This window comes from Epinephelus lanceolatus, chromosome 14, assembly GCF_041903045.1.
Source record: "Epinephelus lanceolatus isolate andai-2023 chromosome 14, ASM4190304v1, whole genome shotgun sequence".
Lineage (NCBI taxonomy): Eukaryota > Metazoa > Chordata > Actinopteri > Perciformes > Serranidae > Epinephelus > Epinephelus lanceolatus.
The window spans coordinates 36,274,822-36,299,216 of record NC_135747.1 but is presented as its reverse complement, the minus strand read 5'-3'; the positions used below and the strand labels follow the sequence as shown (position 1 = coordinate 36,299,216).

At 42.4% G+C, this 24,395-nt stretch overlaps 1 protein-coding gene across 1 annotated transcript; it reads right to left on the bottom strand.

Moving 5' to 3' along the window:
• Nucleotides 1–1,883: 1,883 nt before the first annotated feature.
• Nucleotides 1,884–23,950, bottom strand: LOC117250567 (kelch-like protein 9). The gene is made up of 11 exons (XM_033616581.2): nucleotides 23,719–23,950; nucleotides 20,944–21,000; nucleotides 19,091–19,233; nucleotides 18,626–18,807; nucleotides 18,274–18,406; nucleotides 14,584–14,780; nucleotides 14,348–14,423; nucleotides 13,495–14,052; nucleotides 13,028–13,207; nucleotides 12,202–12,315; nucleotides 1,884–3,153 (listed from the first exon to the last, which is right to left on the bottom strand). Exons 2-11 carry the CDS (start codon nucleotides 20,946–20,948, stop codon nucleotides 2,657–2,659), a joined length of 2,085 nt encoding a protein of 694 aa, XP_033472472.1. The 5' UTR covers nucleotides 20,949–21,000; nucleotides 23,719–23,950; the 3' UTR covers nucleotides 1,884–2,656.
• Between the last annotated feature and the right edge of the window lie 445 nt (nucleotides 23,951–24,395).

Sequence of the window (24,395 nt, the reverse complement as noted above, 5' to 3'; positions counted from 1 at the left end):
GAGAGAGTCCAACCCCTCTCAAGGACTAGGGTTCCAGAGCCGGAACTATGTGTCGAGGTGAGGCCGACTATATCTAGCCGGTAGCGCTCAACCTCTTCCACAAGCTCCGGCTCCTTCCCCGCCAGAGAGGTGACATTCCATGTCCCAAGAGCCAACTTCTGTAACCGAGGATCGGACCGCCAAGGCCCCCGCCTTGGTCTGCTGCCCAATCCACATTGCACCATAATCAAAGTCTCTTTCATCCAACTGTATGCTCAGTACCTCCCAAACACATGCATTTTCAACAAAATATTACAAAAAAAAAAACACTTCCACCTAAGAGTAGCACACATGTGTACCCATGCATGCTACTTGGCCACAAAAGACTGTTTGTACTGACCGGTTTTAAATTGTGTGACACTGGGTTATGCGGCTGTGTGGTGGAAGCTGGTTTTTTTGCAGGTTTTTAACTCACGCCAATCAGTACTAACATGTTCGTAAAAATCCAGAATAACATCTCCTACACTTCACACTCACTAAACCTTCAGTCTCCAGAAGCTGAGCGTCTTCTGAAGTACTCTTCTGTGTACGTTGATGATTTACTTCATTTGAATTTAAAATTGCAATCAAGTACAAAGAAATTAGGTCACGTCTCACATCTTAAAGTATAGTTAAAAGACAAAAAATGTACTGCTTTAGTCATCTTTTCCATCCTATCTCCATTGTAGCTGTCTGCCCTTCAGTATTCAACCTAATCACCAGAATAAATGTTAGCATTGTGTAACAGGGTCGATTTTGTACCCCTACGTTCACCTTTGGGTGTCTCCCACCTTACCTCTCCCCTTCTGCTGTTGTACTCCACTGGAGAGGTAAGCGACATTGCTCTCATTGTAATTTCTATGCTTTAGCACTTTTAAGCTGCTTATAAGTTCATTTTATGCTAACATATTCCTGTGTCTCTTAATTTGTGTAGGCGCTTGAGTTAATATGGTCGTAACTGACAGAGGATTTTGTTTTTACCTCCTGCTGTCAGGTGTGTTTTCTGTGTTTTATTGTACTTAGCTGAATGTAACATGGCTGCCCTTTTGCTGTTGCACTCAATGAGTGAGGGGCTCAAGTTATATGGTTGTAATTGACAGAGGATTTTGTTTTTACCTCGTGTCACAGTTGTCAGGAATAAACGGAGATCGCCTCCAAAGATATCCATGGTCTGGGCCTCTTTATATCAACACAAGGCAGACAACACAAAAGTCCACCAGTTGCAATTGTACATTCCTACAAATCACCGATAAATTACATTTGTACGTTTTTATAGACCAGATATGTTGAAACTTCTCAATAACTCTTTAGTAACTCTGTGGTCAATGTGTTAGGTTTAAGATCATGTTTGGGCTGGAAAACACTTCTGGTGGCACTATCCTGGCAGTAAATGCTGTGATGTCTTGATAAAAAACTTTTTGTGGCACAATCCCTGCTGAAAACACATTAAACATCAACCAGATTGGTTGTTTGTTGGTCTTATCCAGATAACACACCATCCACCCACAAAGTCAGCTCTACATCTTACACACTACATTTAAGAAACATTGACATGAGATATATGAAACGTGCAAATGTAACATTTGAGTGGTTTGCAGAAGCGTACAAAGACAAAAATTTTCCTCTGGTGACTGGGCTGCGATATTTGTCGTCCTTGGCTGTCTGTTGTCTTATCTGGAAGGTGAAGGATGAAGTTTCAAGGACACTTTCATCGTCACGCTCTTGCATCAGATGCACCAAAGAGCCTGTGTGTGTTTGTGTGTGTGTTAATATGCCTGTGCATCTGTAGCATTTGAAGAGCTCACAGGTTTTCTTGTTTGGCCTTCGCTGATAGAAATAAAGTGATTCTTAGTGTATCATGAAGGTTATGAATAACTTTTTATTTTCATTTTAAAACATTGCTTATAAATATACAAAACATACAAACATTTATCCATCTATTTTTGTACATATCTGCTGGATCTGTGCTCTACTGGCCTCAGTTTTGTTTTTAAAAGTGGGTGTCTGTGTTTATTACAAGCTCAGTTAAAAGACGGAATTTCCAATAGAAGTTCTCTGAAAGTCTGTCATCCTTCAGGGTGATACAAGAGTCCAGCTGACTGTCAGGGGACCATCACACAAACAGCACAGTGTTAGCAAAATGACGTCAGCACTATTTTTGGTCTATTTGAGATTATCAGAGGTTAATAAAAAGATTCTTTGCACTGAAGTTGGAAGCTGTTTATATAAAAAATCACAGCAGTCATTTCATCTGTTTCAGAGGTCAGTCTGATTGCTTTCAGTCACTTTGACCTGTACAACAAATCAATGTCCAAAAACCTGAGAGGGTGGCTGGGCTTCATTAAACATATATTGAGTGCTACATTTTACATGTTGACGCTGCAGAGTGAAAGAACACAAGCAGAGCAGGACAGATGCTACATGGCTGAAACTAAAGGCAAGCACAGGATACAGCATTAAAGATGTGATAAAGAGATGTAGTTTTCAAACTGTTGAATGCTAATGTTAGCTAGCTTAGCCATGCTTGCACCTGCTTGTGTTTGCCACCCACACTATTTCCTGTTTTGCCTTCTTTCCGCCACAACATGCAGGTTAATTCTGGTCTGACAGTTGGAAACCCCCTGTCTGTGATGCACTATCAGCTCTTAGCTGTCGGCAGCGGACACTCCTGTATCTGAGCTTCGTCCACTGACCCCTCTGGCAGATGAACGGTCATTGTACAGGCACGAATCCCCCCCAGAGGCTCCAGCACATTGAACACTCTGTCCCACACGTCCTGCTCTGGGTCATACCTCTGCACAATGTCAACCATGCACCTGCTGTTCCAGGAATAACCTCCCACAACGTAGATCTGCCCATTAAACACCGTCACACCGACATCGCTCTGGCCCCGGGGCATCGGCGCCACCACCGTCCACTGGTCCGTCTCTGGGCTGTAGTACTCGCAGCCCAGGACGTCGTCATAGTCGCTGCTGCCGCGGAAGTGGTTCCCACCCATGACGTAGAGTCTGTCGCCTACGGTGCACATGCAGTGCAGGCCGCGAAGCTCCATCATGTCGGCGCGGCGGCTCCATGTGTCGGCGACAGGATCGTAACACCAAAGCTCCTTCTGGAAGGTGTCACGGGTGATGCCACCTGTGTGAGAAAAATACAAATTACAGTATGTTACAAATAATCTTCGACAAGATTCGACATATAATTTACTACAAAAGTGTAGATACGAAAAATGTACACACTTTACAAGTAGCAAAAATTTATATCTGATATTGGTCTGAGTCTCAAATTTACTCCATAGCGCCCCCCTAACATTTTTTAAAGTCAAAGCCCCACCTTTGAAATTCCATATACACAAAGGAAATTCGGTATGCACATGTATCAGGTCCAGACTTTAAAAAGCCTCTTGGTACCATACCCTAAACCAGACAGGAAGTCAGCCATTTTGAATTTACTTGCAATTGTAGGGCATTTTTTGCCATTTACAGGGTTCATACTTTAGCAAACCCCTTCTAGAGATTTGACCCGGTTGACTTTAAATTTTCTCTGTGCCATCTAAAGACCTCTGAGATGAAAAGTTCTTTTGAGCATTGGAAAATAGTCACTTGAGTCTTCAACAGAAAATCCTGCATGCTTATTTTGCTCAGCTTCACAATTTATTAGTAACACTAACTTTTCAGTTGACACAGCGGTTCAGTGGTCAGCATTGTTGCCTCACAGCAAGAGGGTTTCTGGGTCGAACCCAGGGTTGGGCATTCAAACCCAGGGTGAGGGAGCCCTTCTGTGCAGAGTTAGCATGGGTTTTCTCTGGGTGCTCCAGCTTCCTCCCACAGTCCAAAGACATGCAGGTTAATTGGTGACTCTAAATTGTCCGTAGGTGTGAATGTGAGTGTGAATGGTTGTCTGTCTCTATGTGTCAGCCCTGTGATAGTCTGGCGAACACAGATGTGCGGGAAGGTACGAGGGCCCGTTCAGTGCTGTTTGCATCCTTAATTTTTTCAGTAAAGCTCAGCTTAAGTTCAATCAGAAGGACTTTCTTTATGCTATATCCATTCACAATTCTCTCTCCATCCCACTTCCACCAATCAGCTGACTGTGGGTGTTTCCTCTCCTGGTTAACCACTCTAACTTTGCCACGATCTCCTTCAGCTGTTCATGATGCTGCTGCCAAACTTTAACTCTGTTCTCCTGTCTGTTCCTGTCAGCTATCATTTTAGGGGGAATAGTCGCGCCCTCCTCCACCCCATTCACCTCCAGACACCTTATCCAGAGCACAGGATGAGCTCATCAAAAGCCCACTACTCTTCACAGCCAGATACTCAGCTCCCTCTTCATATCATCTCATCAACACCACCAGCGTCTGGGCTCCATCTAGACTAATCTATTGTGTCTTTACCACCCTCCTGGAATAGATGACATCATGATGGGTCTAATCTAGTAGCAGTACAGGAAAGAGTGCAAATATTATTATAAACTGTCACTAAGATGCCAATCTAAAACAATACTTTGTTTGATCAGTGGCCAATGAAATAAAATAAAATGAAATAAAGACAGATTAATTACCCAAAAAGGAATTCACTAATCAATTAATCAAGTAGTTATTTTAGCACAAGAGTCAACTGTATACTCCTTTTTATCTGTGGAAAGAGCTTGAGGTTCTCTTAGTCACGATGGGCACATTATGCATGAGGGAAAATATCACCATGTGCAGCACTGCATCTGATTTAACTAAAATGAATTCATTAGTTATACTTAGACTTAACAAGAAAGATGCTGTGCACCCAAGAAAAACCTTGTTGTCATGGCGATGAGTAATTGTAGGCGTATGTGTGAGAGTCTGCGCTGGTGGTCAAGTACTTTCCTGTGGCAAACTGATGTGACCAACACACTTCCTTTCACACGAATGATGTCTTTCTTTTTCTGTGACTCTTTTACATTGAAATATACTCATTTAAAATTTCTGATCACACCACGTCCCATCACGTCCTTTGTTTAAAATGACATCCAAGATGGATGTGTTTTGGTTCATTTCCCCTAAATGTCAATGTCCAGGTTGTTATTGTCGTTACTGCACAGAGGAACAGGAAGTTGCAGAAAATTATGATTGCTCATTCCCTTTGCTGGGGGACGTAAATAAAGTTATAAAATACAATTAAATTTACAAAAAAAAAGAGAAATAAATTTTAAAATAGAAAATTAGACAGGCAAAGCCAATAAAATAAAATATTTAAAAAAATTAAAATAGAGAATTAGACATGCTAAGCCAAAAAAATAAATTAAATTAAATTAAATTAAATTAAATTAAATACTGTGTTTTTTGATTGTCCATATAAAAAAGTAGTTTTTAGATTAGATAAGAAATAAGAGAATTTCTCTTCTACAGACTGAAGATTTGTATGTTCTGTATAGTAATAGCAAATTTATCTCTATGGCACAGTACATACACTGGGCAATGTTGCGTGCTTTACAAAGATAAAAGCAAATTGAGCATCTGTATGTAAATACAATCAAAAGCAGGACACAATTACATTAAACAGTTATTTTAATTAAACGACAAATAATACGAAAAGAAAATACAAAATACATAAAATGTAGTGCGAGTTTTAGAGCTCAGTTATAGTCACAAGATATGAAAAATGTTTTTAATGTTGATTTAAAATTTGCTATGGTGGGAGCACATCTAAGATCTGCTGGCTGTTTGTTCCAGCTGTACACAGTGTAACTGCTACATGCTGCTTCACAGTGTCATGGAATGATATCACACTTTTAAATCAATTTCCCTTTTTTGTTTAGCTTAAACTGAGCCTGAGTTTCAACTCAAAACCTGTCCGTTGAGGTGAAATGAATATGTGACATACATACAAAATGTATTGTTCAGCTACAGTGTAGCTTTAAGAGTTGTGGGTTTTAAATTTGTTGCTCAGTACTGTGACCCACTTTAACCACAGGTCTCTTTGTGTTTCCCGTTTTTCAGACCTACATGTGAAACTTAAGTTTCGCCTCTCAACCTGAGAAACGGGCTTCCTGTCCAGGGTTGCTAAGAAACCTGCTTGCTATCAGCATGAGAGTCTGCTGCTAAACAGGAAGTGGTTTCATATCGGCCAGCCACGTAAGCTTTGTCAATAAGTCATCTTGTCGAAATGGAACCTTGTGTTGCTTATTAACAGTCCCTGCAAAAACAGGTTTAGATGTGAACTGGGAGATTATATATTCAAAGATCCAGTGTACAGTGGCATGAAAAGATTGGACACCCCTGGTCAAAATTCCATTTACTGTGACCAGTTAAGAAAGAAGATTAACTGATGTCCAAAGAAAGTTAAAGATAATATATTTCTTCAATATTTTAAGCAAGATTACTTTATAATTTTAATCTTTTACAGTTTCAAAATAACAGAAAATGAAAAGGGCCTGAAGCAAAAGTTTGGGTACTCTGCATGGTCAGTGCTTAGTAGCGCTGCCTTTGGCAAGTAGCACAGTTTCTAAGTACTTTTTGTAACCAGCTAAGTGTCTTTCAGTTCTTGTTTGAAGGATTTTCACCCATCCTTCCTACAAAATGCTTCTAGCTTTGTGAGATTTTGGGTCTATCCACAGATTTTTCATGATGTTTGAGAGGTAGAAAGTTGTGGATTTGGAGGTGTGTTTAGGATCACTGTCCTGTTGTAGAAGCCATCTTCTCTTTATCTTCAGCTTTTTCACAGACGCTGTGACGTTTGCTTCCAGAATTTGCTGGAATTTAACTCAATCAATTTTTGCCTCTCTGCCAGATCTTCTGGCCAAACAAAATCTCCAACCATCAACTGAGCGAGAAAACAGGTAGGCGGAGCATCACCAAAGAAATCACACACAGAACTGTGACACTGGAGTTGGAAAAGATGAACCTGCCAAGGATCGAATGCAATGGAAAGAGCTTGTTGAAGCCTTATGTCCCACAGGGGATGAAGAAGAGTATGTAAGGATGTAATTCTTCCCTCTACCTGTGAAATGTTCCCCGTGCCACTGGCTGCAACACACGCCCAAAGCATGATCCATCCACCCCCGTGTTTAACAGTTGGACAGGTGTTCCCTTTGCTCATTGTGTCCAACAAGTTCTGTTTTGACTTCATCAGTCCACAGGACTTGTGTCCAGAAAGCATCAGGCTTGTTTCGATGCTCCTTTGCAAACTTCAGACAACTGAATTCAGTGGTGAGGACACAGGTAAGGTTTTCTTCTGATGACTCTTCCATGAAGGTCATATTTGTGCAGGTGTGTCTGCACAGTAGAACAGTGCACCACCACTCCAGAGTCTGAGAAATCTTCCTGCAGGTCTTTTGCAGTCAAACGGGGGTTTTGATTCGCCTGTCTAACAATTCTACGAGCAGCTCTCTCAGAAAGTTTTCTTGGAGGAAACAGCTCCCTGAAAACACTTTGCTATCTCCTTAAAGCCTTCTCCTGCTTTGTGGGCATCAGTTATTTTAGTTTTCAGAGTGCTAGGCAGCTGTTTAGAGGAGCCCATGACTGCTGGTTGTTGGTACAAGGTTTCAGGAAATTTGCATCACTTGGCCTTTCCTAACGATGACTGTGAACAAGCCAGAGTCCTATCAAGGTAATAAAGGTCTGAGACCCTGCTAAAAGTTGTGTGAGAGCTTAAATGTCTTGGGGTGCCCAAACTTTTCCAGGGTGCTCCTTTTCTTTTTATCACTCTAAAATTGCAGAAAACAAAAAATAATACACTGATCTTGACTAAAATGTTGAAGAGCAAGTTCCATCTTTAACTTCATGCCTTTTGGAGGATCACTTTATCTGCACTTAAACTAATGACAGTGCCCCTGCGATGACTGAGGTTTGCTAAAAGTTTCATGTTATTTATTATCAAATGCACAACAATTATGGAGGCGATCATCGCTCTTATATTTTTAAGCATATCCCATCAAGACGAAGCATCATCTTGAGAGGCTGTTTACATGTTGCCGGCTATTTTCATAAATGGACATTTCACCGTCTCTGTTTTCAAAAAGATCTTCGTTTACACTTACCTGTGTATATATACACAAGAGCACGCCAAACCTGTAGGTGGCAGTGTAACGAGAAGCTCAAGCCTTCCATGTATCCACTGTCACCATAGCAACATAGGTCGCACTTTTGACACAGGCGCAAGTTACGGCGCATACTGTGACGTCGGCTGCCTATAACTCCGTTTATCTCCGTTTATCTCAGTTTACATGCAAACGCGCAACCGGAGTTTTCCAAAATCTCCACTCTGGCCGGAGTTTTTAGAAAGACTCGTTTTCAGAGGAGAAATCTCCGTTTGTGTGTAAACGAAGGGCACAAACGAAGGAAGATGTCTCCGTTTATCAAAATCACCGTGTACGTGTAAACGGCCTCTTAATTATCCTGTGGAGTTCTTGACCTCTACTGCACTCCCGTTATTGAGCCGATGTGTGTAGCCTGTTACATGTGAACATTGTTTAAGAGATTTTCTGTTCATGTTTTTCCTTGTTTCATGTATTCTTTCATGTTTCCTCTGTTTCCTGTTTTATTTTGTACTGTAGGTTCACTTCTCGTGTCATGTCTGGTTTGACTTCTGTGTGTTTTCCCACCTTTTGATTGTCTTCCCCACCCTGATTAGTTTCACCTGTCCCTCACTGATCCTACAGCCTACTCACCTGCTCTCACTTCCCCAGTTAGCGTCTTACTCTACTATACTCATACCTGCACAGTTCCTTTGCTCTTTATCGGATCATCTCTTCATGTTTCTTGTGGTTTCCCTGTTCTTGATTTTTCCTGCTGATTGTCCCGCCCCTGTCTGCCTGCCTGGTGTGCATCTCATCTGCCTGTAAGCCTGTGTTTTGTCAATTCAAGTATCTTTTTGAATCCACCAGCCTGCTGCCCTGCATTTTGGGTCCTCCCTGTCTGGACTGCTTCAGTCTACTAAAGGATACAAGGGCAAAGGAGCTCTCTTAAAGGTACAAGTGATGCTTTGAATATGTGAAAGTTTTCCTTCCATTCCTTGACTGCAGGCCTGATCCCAAACTGTCAGTGAGGTGGAGCAAATAACACTGGGCGAGGCAGGCGCCTCTGTTCATCAGCGAGGTGGTGCAGCACTACTGAGGGTGTTTTCACACTTGGTCATTTTCAGCCCTCGAAATGGACTCAGAGTGGTGACTCAGCATTTTTTGCACATATGTGAACAGCAAGCGAATGGAAGTGAACTAAACTCAGACTACCTCCCAAAACACTCTGACGATGTTTTCACATTTAGTCCTTTTTGAACAAACCAAACTCAGTCCTCTTAAAGTGCACCAAAAGTGGACCATCAGAAAAGGGACTCAGTTCTTTTTAAGTTCACATTGTGAGCTCATTTGAAAGAGGACTCACTTCTCTCTCTGGTCCACTTCAGCTCTGATGGGGCCTCAGTCCTCTTTCTGGTCACACCATAGCCAATATATTATATATCTTGACATAGTTTTGTTTTTACTTTGACGTGGCACTGCAGTGCGGTTATGAATTTAATACTGGAGGAAAACCTTGGTGTTTCTGTGCGTTGTGGACAGTTGCCGTTTGATGTTTTCCTCGTTCCATATCTGGAGGAGTGCAGTTGTTTCATCGTCAGACCAAAGTACTCCTCGTCCACTGGTTGTGTTGTCGTCACCTGTGGTTGGTTGGTTCCGTTGTGTTTATAATGCCTCCCACTGAAATAGCGTGTGATCTGTCTACGGCAAGCCTGGAGGGCTACAGTACAATAGCAAAAGGCAAAGCAGACCTGGAGTATTTTGTGTTCACAATGCACAGGTTAAGTGAACCGCACCACAGACCTGAAGCTAACCGAACTGAGTTTGGTTCGCTTCAGAGGGGAGTTCTTTTGGAGTGTTCACATTTGGGCAAAACATGCTGAGTCACTGCTCTGAGTCTGCTTACAGGGCTGAAAAGGACCAAGTGTCACTACACTAATCTGCCATTGTTGTTTTTCTTTTGGCGTATGTTCATTACACCAAGCAACAATGGGCATACACAAATTGAGAGGATGACGTCATTGTTTCCAAAATGCTCCGTATTACATGGACACAAAGGGACCAAAGTTTTGAAAAATCTTCACCTTTAGAAAGCATTTTCAAAAAGTCTCTGTTTCAATCACCCAAAATTCCGTCTGCAGGGAACGAAAGGCCAAAACAAAGAGGAAGAAATCAGTTTTCAAAAAAAATATGTGTTGACAGGGCTTTGGTGAGGTAAGTTAGCCCAAAGTTTTCTATTTTGTTTTGGGTTCTGCAGGCTAAGAGCTCTCTTTTAGGCTTTTAAGTATCCACATCAGATCCTCATGTGTTGTGTGAAATTAGAGTTTTTCAACAATTTTAATCACTATTGGGGGTATGATGACTTTTAAAAAGAGATGGTATCTGTTACGACCCAAACAAAGAGAAAACAAGCAGACAGGATCGGTTCAGTGATCTAATAGTGAAGTGGAGGTTAATATAGGCTAACAGGAAGGTTCAGGTTAAAGTTCAGGTAGTCTCGCCACCAGACAATCAGAGATCTCCGCCTTCTGATAGTCTGGGGACACTCCTTTCTAAAGTGTGTTTAACACACTGGAGAAAACAGTTGGCAACAAAGCAACGCCTCTTGCATTTTTGAAAAGGACACGCCCTCCCGGAAATGTGCGCTCCCCCTTTTCTCGTCCGCAAGGAAACAAACACACAGAGAGCTTGAAAATGAAGGGCGAGAGATTTAACTCTGTTTTATCAAACGTGTGCTCAGTCCACAAGATTGTGGAAATGAAGGACTTACAGCAACTTTGTTTAAAACTTTTAACGCAGTCGGACTATGTTTATGAGCACAAGAGTTCAGCGAGCCACCGAAGGACCGCCCTGCGGATTTACTATTGGTTCTGCAACGTAGGGAGTTTTTTTAAACTCTGAAATTGAATCCGCCCATCTAAACACAAAATCAGGGAGAACATCAGTCTTTAGTTAAGCAAAGCATCTAAAGACTGACTTGTGAGTCTAAAGTTCAGGTAACAGAAGCTTAGAAAAAAAACACAGCAAGAAAGGAACATTGCAACTGAGTGGAAAGGGCTGATTAAATATCTGCAGAGCTGATGAGGAAAGTGGGAACAGGTGTGTAGATGGGTGGGGAAGTCAAGTGAAGGGGAAAGGAGGAAAAGTCCAAGGACAGAAGAAGGCGGCTGGGGAAGGGAGAAGAGGAGAAGTCCCATTGTGCACCTGACACTGTCATTACAAGACAGACAAACAACAAGACTTAAAAAGGTTTCATCACATGTTTGAATAACAGCATTTTTCTCACGAGCAAAGGCAGAAGTTGCACAACATTGTTCAGACAGCTGTATAAAACCTTTATGCGGAAGCCAGGTTGGATAAACGTATCTGCAGAACATGTGTCATCGCAGCCAACGTTGAACGAACTTTCAGAACAGAACTTTCTGTAACTCCAACCATGACCACGATGTTTCCCTGACTGTGTAGGTCTTGCTAAACATAACCAGACGGTAACCGTAGAGGTAGCAGAACAGAAAATGATCATATGAGTCATTTCTAAAACAGTCAGTGAAGTGGTGTAGGAAAGTACTGACAATGAGTTCTGTTTTGGTTTATTATTGACCATTTCAGACAATGAACCTGTTCTGCTTTAAGCAAAGTTTGGACTAGTTTAAGGTCAGTCTAATGAAAAGGATAGTTTGGACACTTTAAAGTGGGGTTGCATGAGGTACATAGTCCATGTATTACATAGAGTAGATGTCAGTTTGTGGGTCCATTCTGAATGGACTGCAAATAACTCACGAACGTGTCAAGTTGGTAGACACACTTTATTTTGAGGTACAGTGAATTTCTGGTGCAAAGCTTTCATTTTGAAGTGCCATTTCCTGCTGTAGAATGAATGACCAACAGACAGCTACTTGACAGAGACAGCAAACTAGCTCGACGACATGGCCAAACGCAAGTATGACGCTGAATATATTAAACTGTGTGGACCTTAAACTGATGATTAAAGAGAAATCTGGACCCTGAGTTGGTAACCACTAGTCAAGATGGTGCAAACTGAGGCAAAGATGCAACCTCATGAGTTCAAAATGTTACAACATTTGCCAAACATTTGCAGTTCTCTAAATCTACTTCAAAAAATGACAGAGACAAGAAGAAAAAGGAGAGACTGGAGAGTCAGACAAGGTTTGAGCTGTGTCTTCAACAGTGCTTCCTTACCTGAGATGTACATGAGGTCTCCGTGAACTGTCCCAGCATGTCCGTAGTGAGGCTCCATCATGTTAGTCACAAACGTCCACTCATTTTTCTTCAGGTTGTAGCACTCCACCGTGTCTGATCAAAGTGAGACAGAGACGTTTGGGAAAAGGTCATTAAAGAAGAATTAACTGGAAAAACACGGACAGGTTGGTAAATCACAAAAAAAAAAAATTTGTTGCTTGTCGGTCTTGAACACTGTTCTGCAGCTTGGCAGCCGTCTCACCTCGAAGACACACCATCCTCTCCACCTCCTGGTGACAAAGTCCGCTTACATTCTACATCACTTGATATGATACACATGAAACATGTAAATGTAACGTATTGTGGTTTGCAGAAACACAGTGCCAGCACTGAGTGCCATTAAGCTGTTACTGCTGCTGGCCGCAAATTCATACCGGTGTTATGGACTGCTTTGTTCATCAGTGTCTGATGCCACAAGTCACTGCCCAAGGGCCAGATTTCAATGACTTTGGAGTGAGGCTGGGTTGGTTAATGGAGTTTTGCTGAAATGATGCCTCCACTGGCTCTCTCGGGCCAATAGCTGATATCCAAATTGCCAAACAGCCGACAGACACAGCAAAAGACTAGCTGGTGAACATACTGGAGCATTTAGCAGCAAAAGAGCCAGATACTTTCCTCAGGAGATGGTAGAGACCAAAAACAGAGCTAAAAGAGCATGAATATTGGACCTACATTCATCAGGTGGCCTGAAACACGATTCCTGTTAGATGACAGAAGTAAAAATGGTGCAACAGCAGTAGTAGAACAAGAATTAGTAGTAGCTCACCAATCTCTCCAGAGGCGTTCCTTCCTCCCACTGCAAACAGTTTCCCCTTCAGAGCGCTCAGGTGGAAGAAGGTCCTCTTCTCGTTGAGTGAAGCAATCTGGAGCCACTTGTCGAAGCGTGGGTCATAGCGGTAGGCGCTGTCTATGGCCGTCTTGCCTTTGGTGTCATAGGTGCTCTGGCCTGAGACGTCAACAAGAATCAGAGTTAGAGTGGAAAATAAAATGGAGCATACATCATAACCTGTGATTCAATCATGTTTCTAGAAAAGCTTTTGATGAACCATGACTTGAAGTCCAAAGTTTCTATCACCAAACAAACTAGGGCTTGCAGACATACTATAGTAGGCACCTTTTCTGTAGTTTGCATGCATTTTAGGTTGTTCGTATGGTGCTGTATGTGTGTTTGTCCCAAATTAAGTAATGACATTAAATGAACACATGTACAGTGTGAAGTGTGAGTGCTCTGACCTCCAACAATAAACAGGAAGCCGCCGAGAAGAGCCACCCCATGCTGGTAACGCGGGGCCTCCATAGGCCTCAGGGCCCTCCAGTGGCCAGTCTTTTCATCATACAGCCTCAGCTCCCGGCTCACCACCAGCTGCTGCCGCATCACACCGCCCAGAGCCAGAATGTGGGTGTCGTCTGAGCGTATCTGTGTCCGCTCGGTCTGCAGAGCCGGCTGCATGAAAGGCATCATCTGGTAGTTGCTGGCCTCCAGCAGGAGGCTCACACAGGCCGTCTCAGAGCGCATCATGGAGTCTCCTCCCTCTTCATCATCATGGGAGATCTGAATCAGCTCGCCAGGGCTCATCAGTGGGAAGCGAATGTGGCGCATTAAGGCGTAGACGGAGGAGCGGCGACTGGGGGGGTTGTGGTCCAGCCATCCTCTGGCGATGTGGTAGAGCTCCAGCTCAGAGAAACCCTCCAGGGAGTTGCTGGATAGGGCATTGGCCATGGTGGTTTCAGACAGCTGGAGGTAGCGGCCGCACTCGACCAACGCTGAGAGGTTCTGGCTCACAAACTCACCTGGGTTTGATACAACAAAGAGGGTCAAAATTAGAAGTCGTGATCCTCCAGTTTATTTTAGTTCCTGAACCAAAAGGATGCCCGAATATCTATTTTTCTTGCTGTATGTTTTAATATTGTCAAAGTGGGTATAAATAAAGGACTGATGGGTGGAGAGACTGGTTTTAGGAATCGTTGAGCGTCTGAAGACTTGAACAACTCCAATACAGAAGTTTTAATCATTACCTTCACCTCATCTACGTCTTTATAGAGAAGAAAGATTGTACTTTTTTTACTGTGCTCTTTCTGTGCTCACCTATATTCTGCTGAACGTCCTCCAGAAGCAGGTCTGTGGCGATGCGCTCCACCTCCACACAATTATCAATAGTGATCTGCATTGAAGAAAATAATGACCAGCTTTTATTCTGCACAATTAAAGTGGGGCTGTGGGAGAGGGCATTAAAGGACAGTGAAGCACTCTGAGGGATCTTAATGAGCATAACCTCCGCTGTAGCTGAAGCTGAATTTATTCATCACCATGAATTCTCTCACCTCACTGCTCAGCAGCTGATTACAGAATCTCAGGACGGGCATGACCTGCAAGAAGTTCGCAGCCTCCAGCGTGTCCTGGAGATTCCCCATGTCGAGGCTGACTTTGGATGTGTAAATGAAGTCTATTATGTTCTTTAAGCCCGACTTAGTGACCCCATGCAGCTTGATCTCTCTCATCTCCTGCTCCCTCATGCCTCCTGAACAAACGAGGACACAACAAAGCACAGAGAGGCAAAGACAAGGTGAACGAATGATCTGGCATTATCACAGAAGATTTGTCTTGTGCAGACGTGACGGCAAAGTGCACAGTCAGCAAGATCCAAAGACACAGCTGACACTGTAAAGCCTGGTGTAAGGATAATAAAAGTACTGTAGTTAATTAAGTTGCCAGATATATCGTCTGTGATGCTGCAACAGAAAAGAAGTTAAATGCAGAAGTGAGTCAAGTTCTTCCTCTTTCTTTTACTATTTCTGGATGTTAATCTGAAAGTATGAGAAGTGACACCCTGAAAGCAATGAATATGTTGGTTCTATATAATTACTTTATTAACTTAAATACTGGATTTAAAAAAAGTGTATTTATGTATATTTTTGCAAAGCCTGTGGTGTGGCTGTAGAGATAACACATTGGGCATGTTATGGCTACAGAACAGAAGATAAAACCTTTACAGCATGTAAAAACATGGGCTTTGTGCTTGGTGCTAATCACAGTATGATCACACTAAGTAAAAATGTTTCACACTTTACAACATTAAACATTCTGAATGCTTCTCTTTGTATTTCCTGTTGATCTGTTCTGCAGTGTGTGAATAAATGTGAAAAAATCAGTGTGTTAGCATTGTCATTAGGAACCCAGTCACTAGAACACTGATGGACTCGGGGGGGGGGGGGTTAGGGTTAGGCCGACAGCCCCCCCCCCCGGTGCCGCCTCGGTTGAAAACGCCGCGCTAAAGTGCCCTCTTGAGTGGCAAAAATGAGCGGATGTGCCCTATCAGCTGCCCTCTTGATTAACAAAAACGAGCGGATGTGCCCTATCAGCTGCCCTCTTGATTAACAAAAACGAGCGGATGTGCCCTATCAGCTGCCCTCTTGATTAACAAAAACGAGCGGATGTGCCCTATCAGCTGCCCTCTTGATTAACAAAAACAAGAGGATGTGCCCTTTTGGCTGCCCTCTTGATTAACAAAAACGAGAGGACGTGCCCTTTTGGCTACCCTCTTGATTAACAAAAACGAGCGGATGTGCCCTTTTGGCTGACCTCTTGATTAACAAAAACGAGAGGACGTGCCCTTTTGGCTACCCTCTTGATTAACAAAAACGAGAGGACGTGCCCTTTTGGCTACCCTCTTGATTAACAAAAACGAGCGGATGTGCCCTATCAGCTGCCCTCTTGATTAACAAAAATGAGAGGATGTGCCCTTTTGGCTGCCCTCTTGATTAACAAAAATGAGAGGACGTGCCCTTTTGGCTACCCTCTTGATTAACAAAAACGAGCGGATGTGCCCTATCAGCTGCCCTCTTGATTAACAAAAACGAGCGGATGTGCCCTTTTGGCTGACCTCTTGAGTGATCATTAAAAGACGATGTGCCCTATTGGATGAAAATGACCAGATGTGCCCTTTTGGCTGCCCTCTTGTCCCCATGTCATGCAGTAGGTGCCCCTTTTTTACTTTTCGCCCCTGCCCTTCAAACATCCTGAGTCCGTCACTGCGCTAGAATAAATGTTGGCATTGAACATATCTGAAAACCTTGGATATGTTACATTTGTATGTTAGTGTGTAGCACAGTGGTTCCCAACTGGTGGGTCAGGTTTGTAAAGAAACACACTTTGTTTTGAAGTACAGTGAATTTCCTGCACAGAGCTTTTATTTTTAAGTGCCATTTCCTGGTATAGATTGAGTGACCAATGGACAGCTACTTGACAGATGTAGCAAACTAGCTTGACGACCAACCTCAAGTATGACAGTGAATATATTTAACTGTGTGGACCTTGAACAAATGACTAAGGAGAGATCCCGTGGCTGGACGAGTTGGGAACCACTGGTGTAGCAGATATGATGAAACTATATACACTGTGGTTAACGTGTGGTTAGGTTTAGGTAGAAAAGCGACTTGGTTAGCAGCCAGCAAAAGCACCACCATCCCTTCCACTTCCTGATAACAGAGTTAGGTCATATACTGCATCACTTTAGACATGTTGATACGTATTAAACATAGAAATGTGACGTATCCTCGGTTTGCAGAAATGTACAATGTGTCACCATCCTGGGTTTTGGGCCTTTCTGTTTCTGTTTTCCTAGTTTCAGGTGTTCATCCATCTTTAGTCTGTTTCCCGATTTATTTCAAAGGTCATCTCCTCATGTGTCATGTTGTCTTTATTTCCTACCTTTTTTGTTTCCTGCCTGTTTTCTGTAAGTTTATGTTCAGTGTTTGTGTCCACTTCCTGTTTTATTTTGAAATGTGTTCTCATTGTGTTCAGGGTTACTTTTACTTCCTGAGTTTTCCCGCCTTTGTTGATTACCTCATGTGTTTCACCTGCGTCTTCTTTCACTAACCTGTGTGTAGTTAGTAATCAGCTCTTGTGTATTTAAAGCCCAGTGTTTTCCCCAATCAGTTGTCAGTTTGTCTGTGTTCCTCTCCTGTTCTCTGTTGGATATCCTCCCAGTGTTCTTTGTGCCATCCTGGTTTGATTTCAGTTTAGTTTTGGTTCTTCTTTCTTTCGTTCTTTGAGTTTTGCCTGCCTGTTTTTGGATGTATTTTAGATATTTTTCCATCCAACAATACATGCACATTACATGTAGTGTTGCTCTTTTGTTGGGTTGCATTACATAATGGTTAATATCCAACATAACCTCAGATCTGCACACACAGCAGTTCATATGATACGAATTAGCGCCCTATGAATTACGTACTTAATGCAACGTTACAAGGTTATGTTCAGGCCATTCTCGGAACCCATCGGCTGTATTCGGCGTCTGATTTCCGGCAGACGGCGATACAGCCTCTGGGGGCAGACCCCCGATTTTTTGGCATTCCGGTTTGATTTGGGCGGAGGAAGCAAATTTCCGTTTCCAACTTCCGTTTATATATGAGTAAATATGCTGAACCATTGCGAAGGATTCAGAGTTATGTTCCGCCTCGTTAGTTCACCGCATGGACCGTTTAACCTGGCAACAACTGCAGCCGGCTCAAACGTGATTGGTCAATATCATGCGGACTACAAACAGCCTACAACCGGAAATCAGGGCTCTTCCGCTCTTCTTCCGGAGGCAAGATCTCCGGGGTTTGCCTACAGACTCTACATTCATTGAATGTAGAGTCTGTATATAGAGACTATGTTCAGGCAAGTACAGTCGTGTAGGTTAGGTTTACAAAAGCAAACATGGTGACGACTTCCCTTGAAATGACTCAGAGTTCACTTGGTTCCAAACGCCGGATGTTTTGTGACTCCATCCATCACCCCAATCTTACTCCAATTGACCACTTCCCTCGGTGGTCCCATCAGTGCATTACTCACATGATCACAGCCTTCCCAAACATGTGGGTTATACATTTTATTATTATTGGCACATGATTACGTAAGATATGTGGGAATTTTGGTGCATTACTTTTCATGGGAAAACATACAAACAGTGCATGAGAACAGCCTGTAATTTCACCATGTCGTGAACTTAAATCTTGAAGTCTAACCTGTGAACATTGCCTTGAAGTAATCACTGGATGAAGCCATGATGACTCGGTGGACTGGGAATGTCTCCTTGCTGTCCCCAGGAACCAGGACGACATCACAGAGAGTCTCATCTGCCCGAAAAGCATCAAAGCCCTGCAGGAAAAATGACACGTCAGGATTTTACTTGTGCCTGCATTTATTGTATGTATCTCAGCACCTTTAAAAACAAGGGCTCTCCCTCAATGTGTTTTCCAAAGTCTTAAATAAATAAAATGGTGGTGATGAATAGCGCGACATGTTGCATTTTTACATCAGTAAATTACTATTATGATCATGTTAAGAAGTTGCTAATAAGTGAAAGTAAACATATACCTGCAACACAGCTGATCCATGCTGAGTGCTACTGAACACCCTGGACAGCGGTCGCGGGGGAAGTTTTGGCTTTGTGGCTTTGTCTGGACGTTTAGGTGGTGTTTCCACAGGTGGGGGGAGAGGCGTTGGTGCTGCAGCTGGAGGTGGAGGTGAAGCAGGGGCTTGTGGAAGAGGCCTGTCATCTATCAAACCCAGAGGGAGAAAAGATATTGAAAGATGAGGAAAGTTATGATACTGTTGTTGCTGCTGGTGTGATGGCTGGTCCCGAAAAATGAAACCAAAGCAGGAAGTGCCAAAAACTGCAGATCTTCACATGACCACTTGAGGTCAGCTCCAAGAGCGAGTCACTTCCCACAGACTCTCATGTTAAAACACCCAACTTTACAACATGAATGCATTTAACAATTTGGATACAAACCTCATAATCATGTGTGAATATAAATCAAAAAGCCAGTAAACACACACCTTGTTGAACAGGTCTGTCAGGCGGAGCAGGCAGTCTCTCCGGCTGAGCTGGAGGTCTCGGAGGATCCCTGGACTGATGCCTGCTGCCCAGGCGAGACAACCTGCGGCTCAGCCTCCCCGGCCCGCTGTCATCTCCAGGTCCCCTGCAGAGAAGGAGACGGTGAGCGACACTGTCAAGACCAGGTAGTGCTTTACGGCATCATTTTGCATCCGCTACAGATTGCCACTATCTCTTTGCAGTGCAATCTGATTTTGTTAGTGGTAACAGAAGGCTTGCAAAGCATGTGTCGCGATCTATGTTGAAAGTTTCGTTTCACCTTTCACCTTTGATTCTCTTAAAGTTTTGTCTCTTACTGTAGCACTTCCTCTTGTGTACAAATACTACCTCCTTCAGCTACTTTCTTAGCTTTTGATTAATGGAGTTTGTTTCTTGGAAGAAGCCCTGCAGCTTACAAAAGACCCCTATCTGGTTTTTATTGCATGTCCTGTGATCTGAAATGGAGGAACCATTTCTAAGTCAACCACTTCTCCTCTTGAAACTGTTTCCTGACAAACAGCACACATACAGTGAGTCAGAGTGAAATTAAAAGTAAAGGGTTCACAGGTTCCATTTTGGCCACATGCCAGTTGCCCACATGGGTGGGTTTATCCAAGTGGGCCCCACATTGGTTATGGTAGGATTACATGGGTACCAAGTGGGTATGGGACAAAAATGGGTCTTTATCTGGGTGAACCCGCCCATGTGGGCAATCAGCATGTGGTAAATATAAGGAACCCGTCGACAATCCCTTATAAGGCATCTAGGACATATAGGACATCTTTAAAACACTCAAATCCATGGAATTTATGAACAAACAAAACAAGCAAACAAGCTAACAAAATCCCAGGCTAGAGACAGCAGGACCAGCAGTTCCACACCAGGGGCCTCTCTCCTCTGCACTGCACCTCGTTAAGTAAAACAGCACACCTGGGCAGATGTACAATGGAGGGAAAAGGGACAGCAGCACAGAACACACACAGCCGTAACAGGCCAATTTTAATGCCCCTTTCCTATCCACATGTGCGCCACATAGAGATGTTGGCTGGGATTGCACATTTCTGCAAACCATGAGCACGTTTCATTCGTACATTTTATATGTATGTATGGATGGATGGTATGACACCTAGGTGAGAAGCCTGCCATGCAGAAGACCATTGCAAACCAAACAACAAACAAAACTGGTTGTGTTTTAGCAAGTCACCGCTGTGTTTCCAGTACCTTTTTATCCACAAAACACCTGTGTTAAGTGGTGACTGGTTGCTGTTTTTCCACTGGGGATAGTGCCATGAAAGTCAGTTGTTTTCTACATAGACATCACTAAATTTTCAGCCAGGATTGGGCCACCAAAAGCAGGTATTTTGAGCCAAAACATAATCTTCTCCTTGCTTTGTTGCACCTAAACCTAACCACACATTATCCACAGTGTTGTTGAAATGTAAAGAAATGTAAAGTGTCAATGTATCTGCTGTATAATAACGTACAAATGTGAAGTTATCTGTCACTTTCACAACCGTACAATGACGACAACGTTTCTAGCGACTCGCTTGCATATTACACATACTGTACTGTAGTAGGTATCAAAATGGAAGCTGAGAAATAATTGTAGGTAAAAACGAAATATGAAAAAAATAGAACTTCAACACTTATATTTTCTGTGATATTTCAAACCTCAGATCTTATCTCCAGGAAGTGTTGAATTCATAACAACTTTGAATAATTTCTAGTGTCACACGAAGGTGTTGGAACGTGGCCAAAAACTGCAACATCAAAAGGACAAATGCTGAAATACAAATGAAGCCCCAAAACACCGTACCCCATGTCATTGGCCTCCTGTGGTTGAGGCCGCTGGTTGTCACGCTGGTGAGACTTCCTACATGGAGACAAAATAAAAGCTTCAGTGGACAGAAGCAACTTTAATGAGCTGCACATGATTATTCAGTGGTGTAAAGAGTTTGATGTTTTGACAACAGATAAAGTTAATCCACACTCAAAAATCTAATTTCAGATTTGTCATAATTTTCCTCTGTATGAGGTCGTCCACCCTGATGTGATGTTCTCTTTTTCTCAGCGTGATGAATTCTGTGTATTTGACGTGGCCTTGCTTCTTGGCAGACTGTAGAAATTACACTGAACTTGATTTCTAACCTTTTCTGAATCTCTTCAGCTAAACTGTCAGACCTTTCCCCACCAAACACAATTTATCTTTTATAATATGTCAACCAAACTGTGTTTCTCATTAGCCTGTGTTTTTTAATGTTTGAAATTATGAAGCACATTCAGTTATGTATGGTTAGTTAGACAGATAGTTATTCCATCCTAGTTACTTGTCTCATCTAGTCCAGTTTGGTTATTAGTTATCTGTGAAATAAAAGTATATTAAAGCTTTGTTTCCACTGAGGGAAATGGTTTCAGCTTACAAAAATAGACAGGAGGTCTGCGTCACTGTGATGTGTAGCTACATTTCTGGGAAGGTGCACGTCAGGCTACAGTGTCAATTTGATACAGAATTATTATTTAACTTAACTGGTAGCTTAGCTCACTACATTTTCCGAGTAGCTTGCCAGCACTGATTGACAGCTGCCTGAGAGACTTGTGTCTGGTTTTGAGGCTCATGTAACCACTGTTCATACTGTGGAGAGTTTTATTACTGTAACTATAAAATGAAAGGATGTTTTGCTGCCTCTCACAGCAGCTGGAGTCAGAGGAAAAATAACTTCATTCACTGGGTCGACTGCCGGCGACTTTTAAGGTGGAACGTTAACTTGTAATGTTACTCAATGCATGAGGTGACCACGTGAATCAGTCAGCACACCTTAAATTTCACTGTGACAACTTTGACCATCCCTTTAGTTTTTATATGACACACACTTTTAGTCATAAGAGGATCTTCGTTAATGTATATCAGTATCAGCCGGGTTATGTGAACTGCAGATATTCTAATCCTCACTCGGAGAAAGAAAAAGTGTCTCGGAGCGTCGTTCCTGTGTGCTCCAGCAACAATAAACCCCTGAGCTTGCCTGAGAAGGACTAAATGCACAAAGCTGCTATTTTTAAATATCCCATGGAGAGAGACTCTCACTGCAGCCTGTTCTATTTTGCTCTGAAAATGTCGGCGTGCAGCCTCGTTCTGTGGACGATAAACCAGGTGCAGACTGATAAAGGAGGAAATACAGTGAGTGCTGGACGGAGCAGTGAGTGACAACAACCCCGCCCACATTTAAGAGGACTGTTTGTGGTAGAAACACTAGGGTCTAGGTACCATGTCTGAAGGGTTACTGTTGGTTCCAAAGGTATCATACTAACAGCGTTTGTTGAAAACGTTGTTTTAGAGGCATAAAGAGGGAAGGAAGTAGGCCTACATGAGACTATCTGCCTCATGTACTTCTTTTAGAAAATAGTGACAGTTTCAGCAAATGTCATGCAAAGTTTCAAAAGAGTCACTCACTGCATCTTAAATGTGTTTAATGTGATGAGTATAATGGAGTGTACGTGCAAAGCATTAGAGTAAGAGAAAATGAAAATACAGAAGCCACCTGGGACGCAGTACAAAACAGAAAAAGAAGACGAGATTTGCAAATAAGCACATTGCAAGGTTGTTTATTTGTGGGATGTGAGGGAGTCCCCAGGGGAAGCTTGCCTAGGGTGCAGAATCTGCTTGGCCCAGCACTGACAGAAGTCATCTTTAGAATAGGGAACCTGTTGTTAAGTGTCTAACTACTACTGAGTTAGTGATGAGCAAGACCTCACTTTAGAATGGGGAACAAACTCTGAGCTAGGAAGACTTAATTTAGAGTTATTTGGACACTATTAACACAAAAGTTTTGTCGTTTGTTACATAAAATTACACCAAAATAATTGTTTTTAAGGGAGACTGACTATTCTTGTGGCACTACCACCTTATAAGGCATGCAGAATAAGGAACTGAAAGTACTTTATGATAACAAATGAAGAGCCAAAATGCTGCTAATAAGCAGCTACTTCATCTTGATTATGTGCACCTTAATACAGAGTACCATACCATCAATCTAAAAATCCTGCATGCTGTATACAGCCATTTGCAAATAGACGTGTCTACTGGACACGCACATACTGTATATAACCACCCACCAAAATGCAACATATATATAATCTACTACTTGTTTTTTCATTGTCTACACTTGACTCTAGACTGAACGTTTTTGGTCATTGTTGCGTTTGTACATATTTATATATACACCTATTTTCACCTACTTATATTAGTTTATGTTACCTCTCTTCTTCTGCTTTGTTGTACTTTTTCGATGCACCTTTCTTTTTTATCTTCCCGTAAATATTTCTGTGTGTAAGAGCAACTTAAAACTATGTTATCTATGTTTACACATACTTGACCAATAAAGCTGATTTTGATCCAGCTGACAAGTGTAATAATGAAGAGACACAGTAACCGTGTTGCAGATATTTTAAAAGTATAATTAGCAGCCTACATGCACCTTCCTGTACAGCTGAAACAGACACTCAGATGAGTTTGTTGTACTTAATTATCATGTACTGACTCTGCTGGTGCCTCACACAGATCCAGATCTGAAACAAACACCTGTAGGTGACCTACCTGGAAGAAATCCTCCTCAGCAGACTGGATCCCAGGCCTCCCTCCAGCCTGATCAACCTGTCTAACCAACCAGAACTCTGAGAGGAATGCTGAGCAGAAAATGTCTGCTGCACTGTGCCAGCTGGTTTGAGAGTCGTGGGTCGGAGCGAGCATCAACGTTTCTTTGCCTAAACCGAGACCTCAATCACTTCCTGTGCTACTTCTCATTTCTCACTTTCTGCGCCTTCCTTGCATCTCCCCACCCCAATGTGACACTTGTGATACTGTTAGTGAAATCAGCAGCAAAAAGTGTCACAAGCTGTTTTTTTTAAGGTTTTGAATGAACTATATGCATACTAGCAGGCCTTTGATGGCCTACATAGATAAGAGGAGTATGATGACTCAAATGCACGAGTGTGTTGTCAGACGTTATCATTCAGTCTTATACTTTTATGGTAATTTTTTGTCTTTTGCTGGGTGAAAGATGAAAACAGTCCATTGCAATGCAAAGAATATTCACAAAATGGTCTCATGGCCTTTAAAAGTGGCAGTTTGTAGTGTTTCCTTAATGCTGGTGGAAATGTACTTAAAAGGACATTTAACCCTTAAAAAATATGTGTTTTTCTCTTATACCTGTAGTGCTGTTTATCAGTCTAGGTTGTTTTGGTGTGAGTTGCAGTGTTGGAAATAGAAATGTC

Excerpts from the sequence above, each read along its gene's own strand:
- LOC117250567 (XM_033616581.2), bottom strand. Across the intron at positions 13,208-13,494 it reads CTTCCTGTTTATTGTTGGAG|GCCAGAGCACCTATGACACC; the intron begins GTCAGAGCACTC and ends TTGACGTCTCAG. Across the intron at positions 3,154-12,201 it reads AGACCTCATGTACATCTCAG|GTGGCATCACCCGTGACACC; the intron begins GTAAGGAAGCAC and ends TTTCTCACACAG.